Consider the following 18,245-nt stretch of genomic DNA (forward strand, 5'->3'; position numbering starts at 1 on the left):
TAATGCCTTGGGCTAGGAGATTCCTTAACCTCACTCAGCCTGTGTGATAAGGGTGTGGAAACTGTCAGAAAAAATACTGACTGACAGATAGGTGGGGCACTGCACTTATCTGACACGGCCACAGTTGGCTCAAGGAATCAGAACAGAGATTCCTTAAAACTACACACTATCCTACCAAATCATAATAAAAACACTTCCAATAATAATTTATCTTTAAAACGTTCTCTTAACTTGAAGACAAAACAAGTATTGTATACCTCATTTTAATATTCCCTAGACATGGCTTCACAAGAGTTGTTTGGGTCAAGATAATTGGTTTTTTTTTCTCCCTGGCGTGTATATGTTGTGTGTGTGTGTGTGTCTGCACACACTGTGTGCATGTGATCCACTGGTCTTGATCCCATTCTTTCATTTAGCTTAAAGGCACCAGCTGCATCCTCTGCGTCAAGTCAACATCAAGCTAAAATAATGTTCTGTGAATGTCTGCTGAATGGACGGATAATGACAGGTCCAAATACACTCTATCAGTATCTGGGGAGGGGATGGTGGTGAGCCAGAGGTGGCAGGAAGATTTGGATTAAGGGTCCTCATAGTCACTGTGGTAGGTGTGGAGATGTGGGTCTCAGCTATGGGGGCCACTCCATTAACAGGGATGTGGTGGTACTTCTCTTCCAATGGATTTCTGACATGATTGAGACCAATTATAGATCTCAAAGACTCAGGAATGAATCATATAAAGCTTGACCAAAGCTAGCACTATACAAGACACAAAAATGATCTTTAGGTAAGAAATTACCACTAAATTTGATCACTGCTGCACTGAATAATTCCACACTTAGGTAGAAAGTGCTTACAGCTCCCAACCAAATTATGAAGCCATTTATAAACGTCCAGGAGCAGTGACTAAAGTGTTAACCTTTCCACTGGAACTGCATGGGCAATGTTCCTCTATTTCTGTTCTATGTGGTAACAAGAAATGTCACTGTGGAACATGGGGAAAAGAAATTAGTATTAACTACTGAAATTATTTTTAAAGTTCTAAGTACTTAAATCATTAATGCCAATCATGATGAAAACTACACCTCTGTGTTTATTACATAATGTATTACATGTACTTGCTCTATGATAGATACAGAATGAGTTTGAAATTGGTGAAAAAATAAAAAAAAACACAAAAAAACCACACACACACATCTTTCAAAATTCCAGTTCAGCCAGCAAGGGGACTCGGGCTGGCCTCCTGCTGCCCTCATAGGCCTAACAGGCAAAGCTGTGGCTTTCCCACTGACCACAGAGTAGGGCTGGAAGCTGATGAAAGTGAAAGTCACTTAGTTGTGCCTGACTCTGCGACCCAATGGACTATACAGTCCATGGAATTCTCCAGGCCAGAATACTGGAGGGGGTAGCCTTTCCCTTCTCCAGGGGATCTTCCCAACCCAGGAATCAAACCCAGGTTTCCCACATTACAAGAGGATTCTTTACCAGCTGAGCCACAACGGAAGCCCAAGAATACTGCAGTGGGTAGCCTATCCCTTCTCCAGGGGATCTTCCCAACCCAGGAATCGAACTGGGGTCTCCAGCATTACAGGCAGATTCTTTACCAACTGAGCTATCAGGGAAGCTGGTGGCAGCAACTAATCACATGTTGAGAAACAAGCTCCAGGATAGGCTATAATTTCTGTGCTTCCTACTTGCTATCTGTTACCCTTCTGTATCAGTTCAAGGCAGTTTAGACCAGTAGATACAAAGTCATCTGGAAGCTGCCATCTGATGTGGCTGACTGAGCAGATAGCGGGCAGATGGCTGGCCTGAAGAGGTCATTCTCAGGGGATGGTCAAGTTTAAGAAATTACTTGTCTTCAAACCTGCTCTGAAATTGCACTTTTTCTAGGCTTCAGAGCGGCCTTAAACACCATGCCAGACAGCAAGGGTCTGTAACAGCGACATACGATGAGGGAACCTGGACTGAAGAGGGACTTGCAGTTGGCTGGGGCATTAAGACAAATGAGGACTCATTTTGTTACAACTAAAAGTTTACAGGTAAATGTTTTACTTCTTAAATACTGTGGCCTTAATTTTGAAAATTTATTTCTTATATTTGTTCATATTTCTATAATGAAGATGAAGTTATAAAATACATTAAAAAAAACTGAACACGTCACAGAGCTAGGAGAGCCTCAATAAAAAGACAATGACAAGTACTGACTAGGAAATGGAGAAACTGGCACGCTCATACATTGCTGGGAATGTAAAGTGGTACAGCTTCTATAGAGAGGTCTGGCAGTTCCTCAAAATGTTTTTTTTTTTTTCCTCAAAATGTTAAACAGAAAGTTAGCACAACCCTGCAATTCCACTCCACGTATACACCCAAGAGAAGTGAAAACGTATGTCCATGTGAAAATTGATATATTGCAGCATTATTCATAATGGTCCCAAAGTGGAAACAATCCAAACGTCCATCAACTGATGAATGGATAAACAAAACATGATGAATTTAATATAATGGGTTACTATTTGGCCATAAAAGGAAGGGAGCACTTACACATGCTCCAACAAGGACAAACCTTTGAAAACATGCAAAGTGAAAAAAGAGTCACAGAGAACCACATGTTATATGATTCCATTCACATAAAATACTCAGAATAGGTAGACTCAGAGAGACAGAAAGTGATTAGTGATTTCCAAGGGCTGGGGGGGACATGGAAGGTGATTCCTATGGGTAAAGGGTTTCTTTTGGGGGTGATGAAAATATTCCAAGATTTTAGTAGTAACTGTGTGACTAGACTGAAAAATAAACAAACCCCACTGAACTGTATGCTTTAAAAGGGTGAATTTTGTGGGACATAAATTTAAACCTCAATAAAGTTGTTGAGGGAAAAAGAGCCAAGAGCAAATAAATTATAGATTCACAAAATCTGGAGGCTACAAATGCCTTTCCCTTTGTTTGTTTGTTTTTTTAACAATTTATACTGCTGTTTAGTGATAAAATGCTTTCAATTTATACAAGTGATTCCTGGGAATCCAAGTAAGTTTTGCTTATAAGGTTCAACATAAATTCAGAAACCACTTACAGGGAACCAAAAGAAACACTGACCTTACAAAGTAAAACCATTACTTTATGGCAGTCATCCTCAAAATGGGGTGAGGAAATCATGTCTAGGGGCACTCAGGAGAGGATGGGGGTGTAGGGAGAGAAGTAAGTTCTTGAATGACCCTCCCCAGGGTATGACCAGTCTCTAGGCTCAGGAGTGTCTCATATTCCTCAATGTGCTGGGGAAGAAAAATTAATGGAGAACCAGTGGTCTCCTCATGTTTCTAAAGACATGGCCTAACTATTACTTGACTAGTGTTAAACTTGGGAAAGCAGCACAGAAGAGTCTGCGCAGAGAACATGCAAAAAGACATGCAAGTCAGTAACAATAGCGCAGCATAGCCCAGAGAAGCTGCCTTCTGGAGGGAACCTGGCTTGATCAGACCCAAAGCAAAATCTAGGGGTAAGCATGATACTCACAGGGATCCACTCTGTAGTTATTTCTGACATTGAAACAAAACGTTAACGATGATGATTTATGTAAGCCAGAGGATTAGGAAACCTAAATCTGTAAGTTAATTATTTAACGCTCTTTTGCTAGTGATCTAGGTGCATATTAAAAGGTCATTTAGCATGTACTCTAAAGCACAAAGAAAATCTGGTTGCTGGTCTAGAGATTCCTTCTTTAACTGGCCAAAGAGCTTTTCAATATCATATAAGATAGTGATGATTTCGTTCATCCTCCCAATTTGCATCACTGGTGTGGTCTACAGCTAAAAGCAAACGAACATCATGGGATTTTAGAGGTGTGGTACAAGCTTTGGTGTCTGAGAATCTCTTAAGAATTCTAAAGAAAGGTATCTGAAAATCTGTGTCTGTGACTACTCCTTGAGATGTTTCTGATTGCTTCTTCATGTTAATAGGTTTTCATAACACTATCATTTATTGCTTTACGCTGCTTTGCAGCAGCATGCTTGCAGAAAGACATACAAACCAAAACCATTCCAATGCTAGGGAAAGGGTCAAGTACAGGTGCAGACACCCCAGTCTATCTAAGGCATCTGGCTCAGCCCTGCCCTCCCTCTCTCTCTATCAGGATGTGCTCTGGTCCATGGTCTGCCAGATGCTATGCTCTGTGGGGCTAAAATCGAGGCATCTGATAGTTAGGAAGAATAACACTCCTCTACAACTTGCCCTGGACAAAAAAATTCTAAATTTATATATTAAATACAATGAGACTTTCAGGTTACACATACCAGACTACACAATGTTAACAGATCAGAAACTGTTACAGCTGCAACCCTAAATTCAAAATTTAATATATGGCATGAAGTTAGGTTTCCACATGCTTAAGAAGTATTAAAGTGATTCTGCCTGGCCACTGACACATGAAACCCTAAGTTTACAGGCTTCACAAACATATGATTCAAAGTCATAATGAAAGGGTAAATAAACATCAAAGTTCCTCTAGAAAACAAAGGTAAAGCAAAAGGGCATGCTGCTTCTCAGAACAGTGAGCCTCAAAGCAATACATTTTTGAAAAGAAACATTTTATTCATAAGAGATTTTGCTCAGAGCTAATGGTATTTGTGCCTAGCAGCGACTCAGTCTAAAGACAGAAATTAGTGCAAACACTCATGACTAAGAAACAAAGAAAAGCACTTGCCTGGTGTTTCACTGGTTTAGGTGATTCCTGCTGCTCGTTACAAACAGACAAATGCAAATGTTAGCAAGTTTGGGTCTTTTCCTAGCAGTAAAGCCACATCCAAAGCACCAAGTCAGTGTAAGGGTTAGAACTGTGAAAGCGGGTTTGGCTGGCATCTCTCAGGGGGTATTAACGACTACATCTGCATATCTACAAATCAAGGATAACTGACGTGTTATATTCTTATACCTTTTCTGTCATCAATTCTCCCCCAAATTTCTATCCTCCCCTCAGGCTGCTGTTGGTGGTAGCTCTGTAAGTTCAGAAAGAACCACTGAAAATATCTGAGGATATTTTTCTGGTGGTTAAAAACCGAGAAGTCTTCATGAGCCTTGCTTATTGACTTCTAACAATCCTCACCACAACTCTGCAAGAGATCAGGCTTTGAGTCACAACCACAATTTCAGTTTGCCCTGTTGGAATTGCCAGTTACCACCAATTTCTTGTCCTGGCCCCTCCTTGCTGGGGGAGACAAGGAAGCTGTCGATAAAGGCAGTGCGCTGAGCACCCTCACTTCCTTATTCTTGTTTCTGAAGTTACTAAAGAATAAATCTAAGGGCTTTAAAGACAAGGGCAGAACAAAAACTTACAGGAATATTATGGTCCTTTCGTCCTTTGTGTGAAGAAGCAACATGAGCAAGGTACTGAATGACTTTCTTAGTGTTTTCTGTCTTCCCGGCACCTGATTCGCCCCTGGAAGATATAGTAACACAGGCTGCTTTACAGAAAGCACAGCACACACATTCCCAACCTATAATCAACAAAAGTAAACTGATTTGAAACTAGAATTAGTAGGAAATAAAAAGAGAGTAAGTAGGGGAAAAAAAAGCAAACACAACACTATCACCAGTAGCTGGAAAATGATTTTTAAATGGTATAAATTAAATACGTTATTTTGGTAGATGTCAGTTAAGAGGACAGAGGAAAATGTTCACAACACTTCCCCACCTGTACTAGGCATCAGTGGCTCTGCCAGAAAAGTTAAGTTTATTAGAATGTTTACAAAGAAATTCCTCAGCACCAGAAACATATCCAGCACTAGGAATAAAATTCCTAGAACAATTAGACTAAGGTAACTGAATCTGCAGGAGTTGAATGAACCCCGGGATGCCCACTGATCACGGATAGCATCTTCAAGGCCTGAACACCTTTTAGGCTCATCCCTCAGAGCTGATGATGGTTCACTCCCCTGGACCCACAGAGCATCTTGTACACATACCTCATACACAAAGCTTTTCTACACTGTTAAATCCATCTATGTTTTCCTTCTAGGATTTTGATGTCTTCACTTTTTACAACTTATTTTAATCAATCGAAAAAAATGTACGGTCTGAGGTCAATTTTTTTTTTTAACTTTATTATTTTTGGCTGTGCTGGGTCTTTGTTGCTAGCCTGGCTTTTCTCCAGTTGCAGCAAGTGGGGGCTGCTCCTGCTGCAGAGCACGAGCTCTCAGCTATGTGGGCCTCAGGCGCCGTGGCATGTGCGCTCAGTAGTTGCAGCTCCCTGGCTCCAAGCACAAGCTCAACAGTCCAGGTGCATGGGCTCAGGTGCTCCACAGCATAAGGGATCTTCCTTGATTAGGGATCGAACCCATGTCTCCAGTATTGGCAGGTGGGTTCTTTACCACACAGCCACCAGGGAAACCCTGCGGTAAATATTTAATCTCATTTTCCACTCACATGATTCAGCTCACATCCCATTATCAATGGTTGACCAAGACACTGATTATCTTGGTCAAGTGACTTGAAATGTTATCTTTACCTTACACTTATGACTTTATTCCAAAGTCAAAACCCTATGCAGTATTTCTGAAGTATGACTAACCACATTATCCATCATTGTTTTTTTAAAACCTCAGAGACAAGTAGTCTCTGAGGTTTATTTTTTTCAGATAAATTTCAAGTAATTTTTTCCTGCTATATCCCTCCCCTGTCTCCTCCCACCTGCCACCTCTATAAAAACAGGCAGACAGAATTTTGAGCTAAATAATATACACGCTATTTTTAGGAGAAATGATGGCTTCATCTCTCAGTTAAATTCTGTATTTTTCTAAGTTCAAAACAAGCAAGGACGCATGTTTATCTTATTCACTTATTAAGTCATAGTGCCTAGCATAGCAAGTACTCAATAAATTCTGCTGAATAAAAGAATGTAAGTCTTATATAAGTTTATTTTAGGCTCTATTTGATACTTTTGGTCCTGTCATTAATGTCCTTTTATCACCATTATACTTTCTACTTGGTCATCATTGGTACCTGCTAATGAGTATTGTTCATTCCTTTATTCAACACATTTCCAAATCAACTCAGGCATCCCTTAAGTGCTAGAGATTGAGCTGTGGATACAGTCTTCCTGGAGCTCAAGATTAGAAGAGATTTAAAACAAACAAGAAAAACAAATTGGGTCTCTGTAGGATGTGAGGAGGGTGACGAAGGAAACAAGGTGACTGAGGGGGAAAAGGCCGAAGAGCAAAGGACAACTCCCTGGAGATTTAATGGGGGGGGGGGGGGGGGGGGAGGGGGGCGGCGGGGGTTGGGCGGGGCGCTCGACTCCTGAAAGCTGAGCAGGACCAGGCACGAGAGGGCCTGAGACGTAGCCTGGAGGCAGATGGAAAGACAAATGCTAAGGCCTCAAAGAAGCAGAAAAAAAGTTCGGTATATTCTAGCAACCGGCAGCCAAAGTGCAGGATTTGATATAAATAACCAGCCAGGCAGACACAGCAGGAGGGACTGCCGCTGAGATGGAAAGGCGTGGAGCCATGGGAATGAATCTGGATTTTATTCAAGTGCAATTTCATAAGAGCTATGCCAGTGGTTTTCTCTGTTGTGTTCTTAACTTTATTTAAAATACCTAAATAAATAGCTTTATTTAAATTACCATCAAGCTAATCATGATGTTGGCTGTTGGTTTCAAACAGATAATTTTTCAAGATGCTAAGAAATGTGCCTCATGTAGACCGACGATGACTTGTCTTGAAGCAGTTATGATTGGTACTCATCAGCTTGGTTTGCCTCTGCGGTTTCTTGACTAACCCCTCTCAACTGGACATATTCACTGTATCCTGAAAGCATTTTTTCCCCCCCGACTGTCACGCTTACTCAGCTGTACTGAGCTGTCTGTCAACAACTGCCTATGAACTCTGCTAAATTTTCTGTATTTCAGGTCTAGGATACCTCTGCTACTATTACACATAAGGCTGTGTTGTAAAGGAAAAGAAATACAGTCCATCTAAAGCACATAATTGGGCTTTCCCAGTGGCTCAGTGGTAAAGAATCCACTTGTAACGCAGGAGCCACAGGTTGGACTCCTGGATCGGGAAGATCCCCTGCAGGAAGGCATGGCAACCCACTCCAGGATTCTTGCCTGGAGAATCCCACGGACAGAAGAGGCTGGTGGGCTACAGTCCTTGGGGCTGCAGAGAGTCAGACATGACTGAAGTGACTTAGCACACACAAAGCATACAATTAGTATTCAATAAACATTACCCATTATTGTCCACTCAGCTGTTCATCCACCATATAGAAGGGAATTTGAATTACCAAACTCTAAACTACTTCATGAATCTATCATGCTGGTAAAGTGGTTAAGAAGTGGGCCATGGTATCTTGATGACCTACTTAGATTCAAATCCAGCCTACCACTTCTTAGTTATGGGGCTTTGGGCAAAGTGATTGGCCTCTGAACCTCAGTTTAGACTTCTTTAAAATGAGACCTGGTTACTCTGCAAGATTGAGATCACACCTGTAAGGAGCCTAGCATGGGACCTAACCAGAAGCTGCTCAACAAATGGCAGCAATGTTAACAACTATGATGGTCAACAGTGATGATGAATAAATTGACAGAAGTAGAAAGATGACAACCTCTGATTTGAATATGAAAGATACAGCAGAATCAAAGAAATATTCTTAGAAAAAAGTTGTTTTTTTTTTAAGGTGAAATGGCACATCTGTCCCAGATGAGTCTTCTAAGAGTTCTTTTACATTTTGGATCACAGTCCTTTAGCAGTTCTGTCTTCCACAAATATTTCTTCTCAGTCTGTGGTTTATCTCCTCAATCTTTTAACACTGTCTATTGCAGAGTGGAATTTTTAATGAAGTCTAGTTTACCAGTTATTTCTTTGATGGATGTCTCTGGTTTTGTACCTAAAAAGGTATTGCCATGCCCAAGGTCATGTAGGTTTTCTCTTATGCTACCTTCTAGGAGTTTTATAGTTTTGTATTTATATTTAGGCAAAGAGTTGGACATGACTGAGCACACACGCACACAATCAAATGAAGTGAGGGTAGGAATTTGCTGGGTACAGGAGGGAACTTTACAGGATAATGATAATGATAATGTTCTCTATCTTAACAGAGGTTTACGTTATACAAATAACTCAGCCCATATATACTTAAAGCACATAAATACTTAAGAGTTTTGCATTCTGTTATACCATAACTTCCCTACATATGAAGGAGTTCTGTTTTGAGAGCACATTCAGATGTCCAACTTCTTCCTAAGTCCAACAAAGTTAGCCTGAGTACCTAACACAATCTGCTATATAGTACTGTACTGTAATAGGTTCGTAAGATTTTCCACACAAATACATAAAAACAAATAAAAAAATAAAACATTTTCACTCTTACATATAGTACCTTGAAAATACAGTGGTACAGTACAAGAGCTGGCACAGAGTTGTCATCGAGGGAAGAAGCAAGAAGTGTTACCAACTGGAGAAGGACAAGGACGTGGGAGATGGCAGAGCTGAAGGATCGTCAGCAACAGGAGACGGAGGGCAAGCTGCCATGTCACTCTCGTCTGATGTTGGTGGAACACAGGTTCATATCTTTGAAAGTTCACAACTTGAAGGTTTGTATGTAGGGGACGTAAGTGTATGTGAATTTTGTCTCAAAAAGATAAAGATGTAAGTCTTGAACTTAATGTTATGTATGCTGAAGTATTTAGGGGGAAGCACACTGATCTACAAATGCCTCAGATGAAGGGATTAATAGCCCTAAGAGTGGTTTTTCAGTTTAAAATGAAAACATCTGAACAATCAGCAGTCACCGAAAGAAATACCATCCAACCTTAAGCAGTGAAAGTGTTAGTAGCTTAGTCATGTCAGATTCTTTGCGACCCCATGGAATATAGACCACCAGGCTCCTTTATTCATGACATCCTCCGGGCAAGAATACTGGAGTGGGTAGCCATTCCCTTTTCCAGGAGATCTAACCAACTCAGGGATGGAACCCAGGTCTCCTGCATTGCAGGCAGATTCTCTACCATCTGAGCCACCAGGGAAGTCCAACCTTAAGCGTAGCCTCCTGAAAATGCAGCTCCCATGGAACCCCACCCCAAGGAGTTTCCGGACTGGAGGAAGCCTGACCCTGAGCCCCAGCAAGTACAAATTCAGCTGTCCACTGGCATCACAAAGCCCCAGAGAACCCTCCATACTTTCCCCTAGAAGCCTCAATCCACCTACACCACCCTCCGTTTCTTAAATTTAGTATAGAAGCCTTTTATTTCTGGTTTTCAGCAAGTTACTCATCACTGAATACTCCCACATGTGTGCATACATAAACCCTGTCTTTTCTCCTGCTAGTCTACTGTCAATTTGTAGATCCCCAACCTCGGGATCCCAGTTGGAAAAGTTTCCCTCCCAACACAAACAATAAAATGGATTGATAGAGGGATGAACAGAATATATAATAAGCAAATATAGTAAAATATTAATGGCAGAATCTAAATGGTAGATATATAGATCTTGACTGCAAAAATTTTTTCAGCTTTATGTTTGAAAATATTCATAATAAAATGTTCAGAAAACTCAAAAAAAAAAAGCAAATATGGTATCTGATGACTGCTACTTTGTGCCCACGGATACCCCAGCTGCTGTAGCTCATAAACCCACACCTCATCACTGATGCATACATCAGTCTCAAATGACAATAACCATCTAATTATAAGTGCTAGTGCTTACAATGGTCACTTTTGGTGACAAAAGTAAATCAGTGCTCACTAACCTTAGGTTCTGTCAAATAGCAGTCACTCCCTCCCCAAGTGTTTCCTGCTTCCAAACATTCCAAAGAGTCCTCATCCAAAATGATCATCCAAGCTCACAAACCACCCAAAAAGGAGAGGAATGTGTCCCTGTCCCTCATCCCCTGTCTACCGCATGCAGGGTCACCCTGACTGTGACACTGCAGGCAGGTGACACAAGTTCTATTCCTCTCTCACTTGTGAGCAGAAGCCATCCTGGGCCCCGGGGGTGGGAAGGAAGGGCCCGGCTCACATGCTGGAAGCACCGCCATTCTCACCGGGGCTCTGTGAGCCGTCTGGAGGCCCAGGGAACGTGTATGAGGAAGAAAGGGGGTGGATTTACCATACCTTACCATGCTCATTTCATGGAGCTTCAGTGGTTAGATTCTCAGAGCAATTTTCCTCTACTAATTGATGCTCTATAGTGAAGAACCTGGCCGCTCTTTGTTCCCGATTCCTGGGAGGTCCGGAGCCTCAAGGTACCTGGAATGTCTTTTGTTAGTCATGGTGGGCACTTGGCTAGCTACAGGATGGGGACCGGACAAGTTGAATAACCAAACGGGCGATTAGAGGTTTGTGCCTTTGATCCAAGTGACCCTCCTGGGAGGGGAGAGGGGATGGACACGGATTCAATCAACCATGCCTACATAGTGAAGCCTAATAAAAACCCTTTGAAGCTAAGGTGAGCTTCCTGGTTGGTAATATACACTAATGCACTGGGAGGGGAAATGACCAAAGCAAATGGAAGCCATGCCTTTGGCAAACTCCAGCTCTCACCCTCTCTGGCTCTGATTTGTCACTCTAGCAAAGTATTGAACCTGAGTGGGTAGTGGCTACCCTCCAATGTGTAGGTCAGAAGTACGGGTGGCCTGGGAACCCCTGAGCTTGGGGCTGGTGTCTGCAGAGCCAGCCCACATGATGGGTGTGCTTTGGGAAACTAAGGTCAAAACTGCTTCAAAACAGGTAGTTTTAAAAAGATGTTTGCAGCTCACTTTCTGAATAACTGACTTTTCTGAAGAATATGCCCAGTGGAATAAAATAAAAAAGTGAGCAGACTATTGTAGAATATAGAATTAAAATGAAGAGACATAAGGACTGTAAGGAATGAGACCTGACAGGATTGTGGATTTTTGGAAGTCATAAGAAACATGTTGAAGACTACTATAGAAATTCACATATGGATTTCATATGAGACAACATTACTGTTTCATTGTCACTTTTCAAGTGTGACAATGTGTGTTATGTGGGGACACCCTTGCTCTTAGGAATCACCTGTGGTGTATCCAGGGGGCAAGTGTCAAGAGTATCTGCCAACAGTCCTGTGTGTGTACAGGGACAAGGGACACATTTAAGCAAAGGGTACACGAGCACTAAACATATCACCCTTTCAACTTCTCAATAAAATTTAGGTTTGTATTTGTTTTACATAAAAACTTGGGAGAAATGCAAAGGTTAAAAAAAAAGAAAAAACATAAAATTTGGTAAAATTTAACTCATTGAAGTTAGGGGATGGGTATCAGGGGGTCTCCAACTATTCTATTTTTGCATACATTTGAACTTTCAAGATAAAACACCTTTATAAAATGCTATCAGAAAGGTTTTACCCTTTGAAAACACATACAGTATTCAATTGTTTCTAAAACTTCATAATCTTAAGCCTGTTTCCTTGGTTCCTACTTAATTAAGAGATTCATTGTTTTGTTTGTATTTTTATCCATTTACTAAGGATGTCCAAAAGCAGTGTTCCAGGTTCTCAGAGGATAACTAAAAATCAATCAAAGAAAGTCACAGTTCCTACCTTTCTGTCTAGTTGTAAAACAAGACACAAAGACCCAAATAGGTAATGAATTACAGTATGTAAGGAACAGGGCCTGACGAGGGGAAATCAGTGTGGGCTGGAACCAGCTGTATCATGGGGCATATGTCCTCCCTGGAGGGAGAAAGAGGGGAAAGGCAAGGGAGTCAGCTAGGATCCCAGAAGATGGGTGGGCAGTAGGTGCTGGGCGGGGCTAGGGCAAGACAGGAGAAATATGAAATGAGGCGACAACTGGAAACAGGGGAATGAAAGAGAGCAGGGAGTCAAACAAGATGGCAAGGTTTTAAGCCTGAGTCTGGAAACACAAAGTGCTGATGGTGGAAAGAAAGATACTGGGAGACCACCTCCCATGGGCCCAACCCCCCACCCCTGCCCCCTGCCGGATCCACCAGGGCCCAGAGATGAACTCTGCAGGGAGCCTTCAGATCACACCCCGCCAGCCTTGGTCACTGCTTAAGATGTAGCTCCTCTGGTCACTTTTCATTCTTACCCTCTGTTCTCATTTTCTTTTTCCTGACTCCAAACCCAATTATTTCCTGCTCTAGGCCCCTTTTTTTCCTCCATACTCTGTGAGGTCCCCATTCCACAGTGTGCAAAGTCACCCACGTTCTCAGCCTCCTCAGTGAACACTCCCCTCCGCTGGCTGTACTTCACATCACACACCTGTGTGCGCATACAGACACGTGTACGTCATCACACACACACACACACACACATACAGACATCAGGGGCATCCTTCTCACTCCCCCTAATGCTGTTTCCAGACTCTCTTACTCTAAAAGCCCCTACCTCTCACCTCTCTGAGGTCACACACAGGAGCAGTGGTTCTGACACTGGATTTATTTTGCTTAGTAAGATCTTAAAAAACAAACCATGCGCCCCCCCCCCCCCCCCCCCCGCCCACAGTTTCAAAACAGAAAGCACTTTTATTTCCAAAGAAAACAGGAAGGGTCTTATCTTGAAGTAAAGAACATTCCTCTAAGTGAAATAATTTAGCTTTAGGAAGGGCTTACCAGAGGCCGCTGCCCTCAAACCATCACTCGTGTGTGTCTGTGTGTAATGTGCTAGAATTCTGGTGTGTGTGTGTGTAATGTGCTAGAATTCTGGTGTGTGTGTGTGTGTGTGTGTGTCAAAGCCCCTCCTCTCCTTGTGTGAGCAACACACCTAACCCTTTGACTGCCTGACACCCTCCACCCCACGCCCTCCTGCCCCCCCTCCCAGCTGCCCACTCCTGCGTCCCCAGGGGGCCCTGCTCTCCAGTTTCCTGACCCATCTCCCTCCTATCAGTCCCCCCGCACCCCCGCCCCCGTCATGTGCCATATCCCACGGTCCATCATGACAGTCTCTCTCGCTGACGTCCTCAGTTCTCTCATCTCAGTGACCCCCACCTGAAGCCACTTATAAAAACTTTTGGTGGGTTAAATCTGATTCCCCATTTCGACACCCTCGTAGGGGAGTGTCCACAGCAAAGCCCCCAAGTGTCTCACACTCCCTCCCCTCCCCCACTGACCCTGGCCTTGGCCACGTGTCTGGCCACACCCTTACACAGTGGAGCTCGCGTCTGTACGGCTCTGGGCCGTCTGTCACCATGTTAAAGCCAGGGCTAGCACACTGGAGAATGAGAGGACCCACCAAGGCACCCCAGTCAACAGTCAACCAGCCCCCTGGCCCTCAGCTGCCCCCAGCCGCGGGGTGAGCCCCAGGTGAGACGGCTGGGCCTGGCTCGGCTCAGCAGACAGGCCCAGCTGAGTCCAATCCAAGGGCTGGGAAAACTGCTTTCAGTCACTAACTGTCTGGTAGTTTGTTGTTTAAGAAAAGCTAATTTGTATAACTCAGAGGCTTAACACCGCTGGAAGAAAATTTACACAAGAGAGGAGCGTCAGCTATTTTCTACTTCTCTTCTACTCCTTGTTATCAAACACCAAAGTTTCTATGGGAAAGAAAAGCCAAGAGATGAGAACTTTCTCCATTTTAGGCGCCCCCCACCTGCCCACACCAGGCCCTGTCTCCTCCCTGACCCTGGCCCTCTCGGGGCCCTGACTCCCACCCTTCTCGTCCTACCCCACCCCATCAGTTTAACCTCTCCTACCTTAAAGACACCACCAGTAAAAACAAAAATTGATTCCTTACTGCTTTTCAAATGCTACAATTTTCACTCAAGAGCTATTTGGAAGTAGTAGGCCCAGACTTAGCTTTTTGCTGCTTTTTAAAACCTTTTCTCCCTCACACACATACACCCACGTCATTCCTTGACTGCCGTCTGGCCTGACTCCCTCCCCACCCCAGTGCACTGAGGGGACCACACCAGCCTCCCGCGCCAGCATTAAACCCCAGGCACACGTTCCTGTGTATTTCAGTCTCCGTGGTGTCTGCGGCCTATGGCTTGGGAGACTCTCTCTGTGGAGTCTCGCCCGCCTCCCCACCCTTGAACCCCATCTGGGGATCCCACACTCTGAGGGGACCTCACTTACCACACGGCTTCCGTCACTTAGGCCGCCGGCTCTGCATTCCAGGCACAGCTCCGATTCCACGTCCATTGGCCTAGAGACGGCTCCCCCAGGAGTGCCTCAGGCACCTCAGTCAATGTCCTCCACCAAACTCCTTCCCCTTCGCCCAGAACCTGTTCCTCTACCTTCCAGCGTCTCTGAAATCCACACAACTCCACTCTCTCCAAGCTCCTCTTTCTCAGGCCTGTCTCATAACTTAAGCCCCACTTAGACATGCCCACTTCCATCCAGGTCCACGAGCACCTCCCCACCTGAAGGCACTTCCATCTCTCGTGTGGGTAACTCAACAGCCTTCTGCTCGGTCTTCTCGCGATAACACTTCCCGGTCCTCCATCTTCCCCACTGCAGCTAACGTGATTGTCCTAACCAGCGAAAATGATCACAGCGAAAATGATCGCGTGGATGTTGCATTCGATCCTGACTTTCTAGTACTTCACACACTGGCATGTGATAATCAATAATGCTTCCTGGGTGATACAAGTAAATTCCTGAAAAGTCCAGGAGGTCAACACTTGGACCAACCAACTAAAGATGTAAGTTTCACAGATTAACATTATGAAATGTGTGAAAAGCCCAGTTTGACAACCAAACAGTAACACCAAAGCTAAGCAGAGCTTGCATTAGTTCAGTTCAGTTCAGTTGCTCAGTTGTGTCTGACTCTTTGTGACCCCATGAACCGGAGCACGCCAAGCCTCCCTGTCCATCACCAACTCCCAAAGTCCACCCAAACCCATGTCCATTGTGTCGGTGATGCCATCCAACCATCTCATCCTCTGTCGTCCCCTTCTCCTCCTGCCCTCAATCTTTCCCAGCATCAGGGTCTTTTCAAATGAGTCAGCTATCTGCACCAGGTGGCCAAAGTATCGGAGTCTCAGCTTCATATCTTAGACTTAAAGCAATTAACAACAAGGTTTACATCTATCTCTTTAAATTACTGCTCTCCTGTCCCCCTTCCTCTCTCAAATACCAAAATTGCTTTTACTTTCCAACAGAATAGAAAAGAAGTCTGAACGTTTAACATTTACTTACGTGCAAAGAATTGACTGGTCCTCACGATCTAGAAAACAAAATAAACAGAAAGACATTGAATATTTGCCTGTTTTTTAAAATATTTGATAAATAATAAATAGCCTGATAGCCTCTAAAATACTAGGAACTCTGCCCCTCTTAGGCCAAGTTAACACTTTCCAATCCTGTTATGTATTACACAAACCTAAATTCAGTCAAGTTCATCATTCTCATGCCAGATTATCTGGGGTAGGTAACAATCCAGGCTCAGACAATTTTATATGCCTAACGAACCTGGATTCTTGAAGCCTGCTGCTCATCAGTCAACGAGGAAGTTTTATAGAAACAAACTTCACAGAGCTCCACCTTTGGGGGAGGGACTGAAAACTGCTTTTTACTTAGCTTCCCCAAGTGATCCTGATGCAGGGTCAGGCTTGGAAGCCACTACCTTTCAAGAAAACCCACAACCAGAGAGAAATCGTTATTAATACGGAACTTAAAGAAGAAAAATAAAGTATGAAACACCGAGTGGATAAGAATAAGTGAGGACAAACGTCTGTAAGAGTTTAACCACCGTCTCAAGTCAGAACATTAAACAGAGCAAAAACAAGGAAAGAATATAAAATGAAAAAACTATCATGACTTTAAAGTGATAAATAATTTAAGTATTCATATTTAGGGCTTCCCTGGTAGCTCAGTTGGTAAAGAATCCACCTGCAAAAGCAAGAGACCCCAGTTCAATTCCTGGGTTGGTAGGACCCCCTAGAGAAGGGAATGGCTACCCACGCCAGTAGTCTGGGTCTGGAGAATTCCATGGACCGTATAGTCCATGGGGTCCACAAATAAAAAGGTTAAATACAAATCAATAGCCTTTCTTGGGCACATCCTTCCTGGATCCATAAGTACTTGGATGACCTTCACCTGCCCTTCCTGCTCAGCTCAGTCATATCTCCTCTGTGGGTCCCCTCCAGACCCTTTTCCTCAAGCTCCTCACTGCTTCCTTCTTTTGACCATATTTTGGGGTTAGACAAACAATACTGCCAACTGCCTGCCCGACTAGTATGTGCTGCCTAAGGTAAGAGCTCGTCTTGCGTCTTTACTCCCAGACTTAACAGCCAGCCTTAGGTCAACTTAGAGAATCCAGTGTGAGGAGCCAGGCAGGGCACTGGCAAGACACTGGGAACTAGAATCTTCTGTCCTAGTTCCAACCCTGCCGCAAACTGCCCACGTATCTATAAATGAGACGTTGATTCCTTGCTTGTTTCGGGCTCTTCACCTATAAAACTAGGATTTTACCAAGTTTTTACATATTATTCACTCTAAACATGAACCCTTGCACCCCAAATTCTCCTGGTCTGAGAATGTTTACAGAACTCCACTTATCCAAGTTTTCAGCGCTTGGCTGAACTAGTTTACACATCAGAGAAATCAAAACACACGCCAAAAAGCAACCACAATCAAATGGCCTCCTAACTTATTCAGAACAGCTTTCTTCCTACATCTGGACATGCTATTTTCATTGTGTGAAATCTGAGCTCTTCACAACCACAATCTACCCTTCAAATCTGCTCCGAATTTCTTCTCCCCATGCTTCTCACCCCACCCCACCCCAATAAAACAAAGGAACTCTCTTTGCAGGTGGGCCCATCTGTTCTTGTCATGTCTTGCATCAGCTTTGGGCCTCAGTTTCACTATCAGTACAATCAGGTGAGGGCTTGGCAACCTCCAAGATTCCCTCCATAGAATACTCTATAACTGAATCATTCCTTCTTTCTGCTTCACTGAATTCTCTTCACCCTTTGAGGATCAGCTTAGGCATCCCAAATGTTTACAGTGAACTTTATACTCTAAGAACCTATCAATGTAAGTAGACTCAGCATATATTATAGTGACATTTAAGGGAAATACTTTACGTTCAGAAATGCAACTAGCCTTCTAAAGAGAAGAGATTCATTTGATAGCTCAGTTATTGTCCACAGCACCTCCCCAAAACCATAATGAATTAAATTGTATTTTCAACAGTGAAAATGATTTTAGATCAGTGACCTCAGCTCCTACCTTAAAAAACTAGAAAAGAACAAATTAAATCCACAATGAATAGAAGAAAAAAAATTATAAGGAACAAAAATCAGGGAAATGGGAAAACAGGAAAAGAAAACGG

The 18,245-nt window shown here is 43.2% G+C and overlaps 1 protein-coding gene across 1 annotated transcript in view; it reads right to left on the minus strand.

The window, feature by feature from the left end:
* Positions 1–18,245, minus strand: part of MYH10 (myosin heavy chain 10) — a 120,541-nt gene that overhangs the window by 71,208 nt on the left and 31,088 nt on the right. The window contains exons 4-5 of the mRNA XM_061143457.1: positions 16,106–16,133; positions 5,326–5,428 (exon numbers count right to left, since the gene is read on the minus strand). Of these exons, the coding sequence (XP_060999440.1) occupies positions 5,326–5,428; positions 16,106–16,133 (131 nt within the window). The remainder of the gene's footprint in view (positions 1–5,325; positions 5,429–16,105; positions 16,134–18,245) is intronic.

The sequence above is a fragment of the Dama dama genome, chromosome 5 (genome assembly GCF_033118175.1).
Source record: "Dama dama isolate Ldn47 chromosome 5, ASM3311817v1, whole genome shotgun sequence".
Taxonomy (NCBI): Eukaryota; Metazoa; Chordata; class Mammalia; order Artiodactyla; family Cervidae; genus Dama; species Dama dama.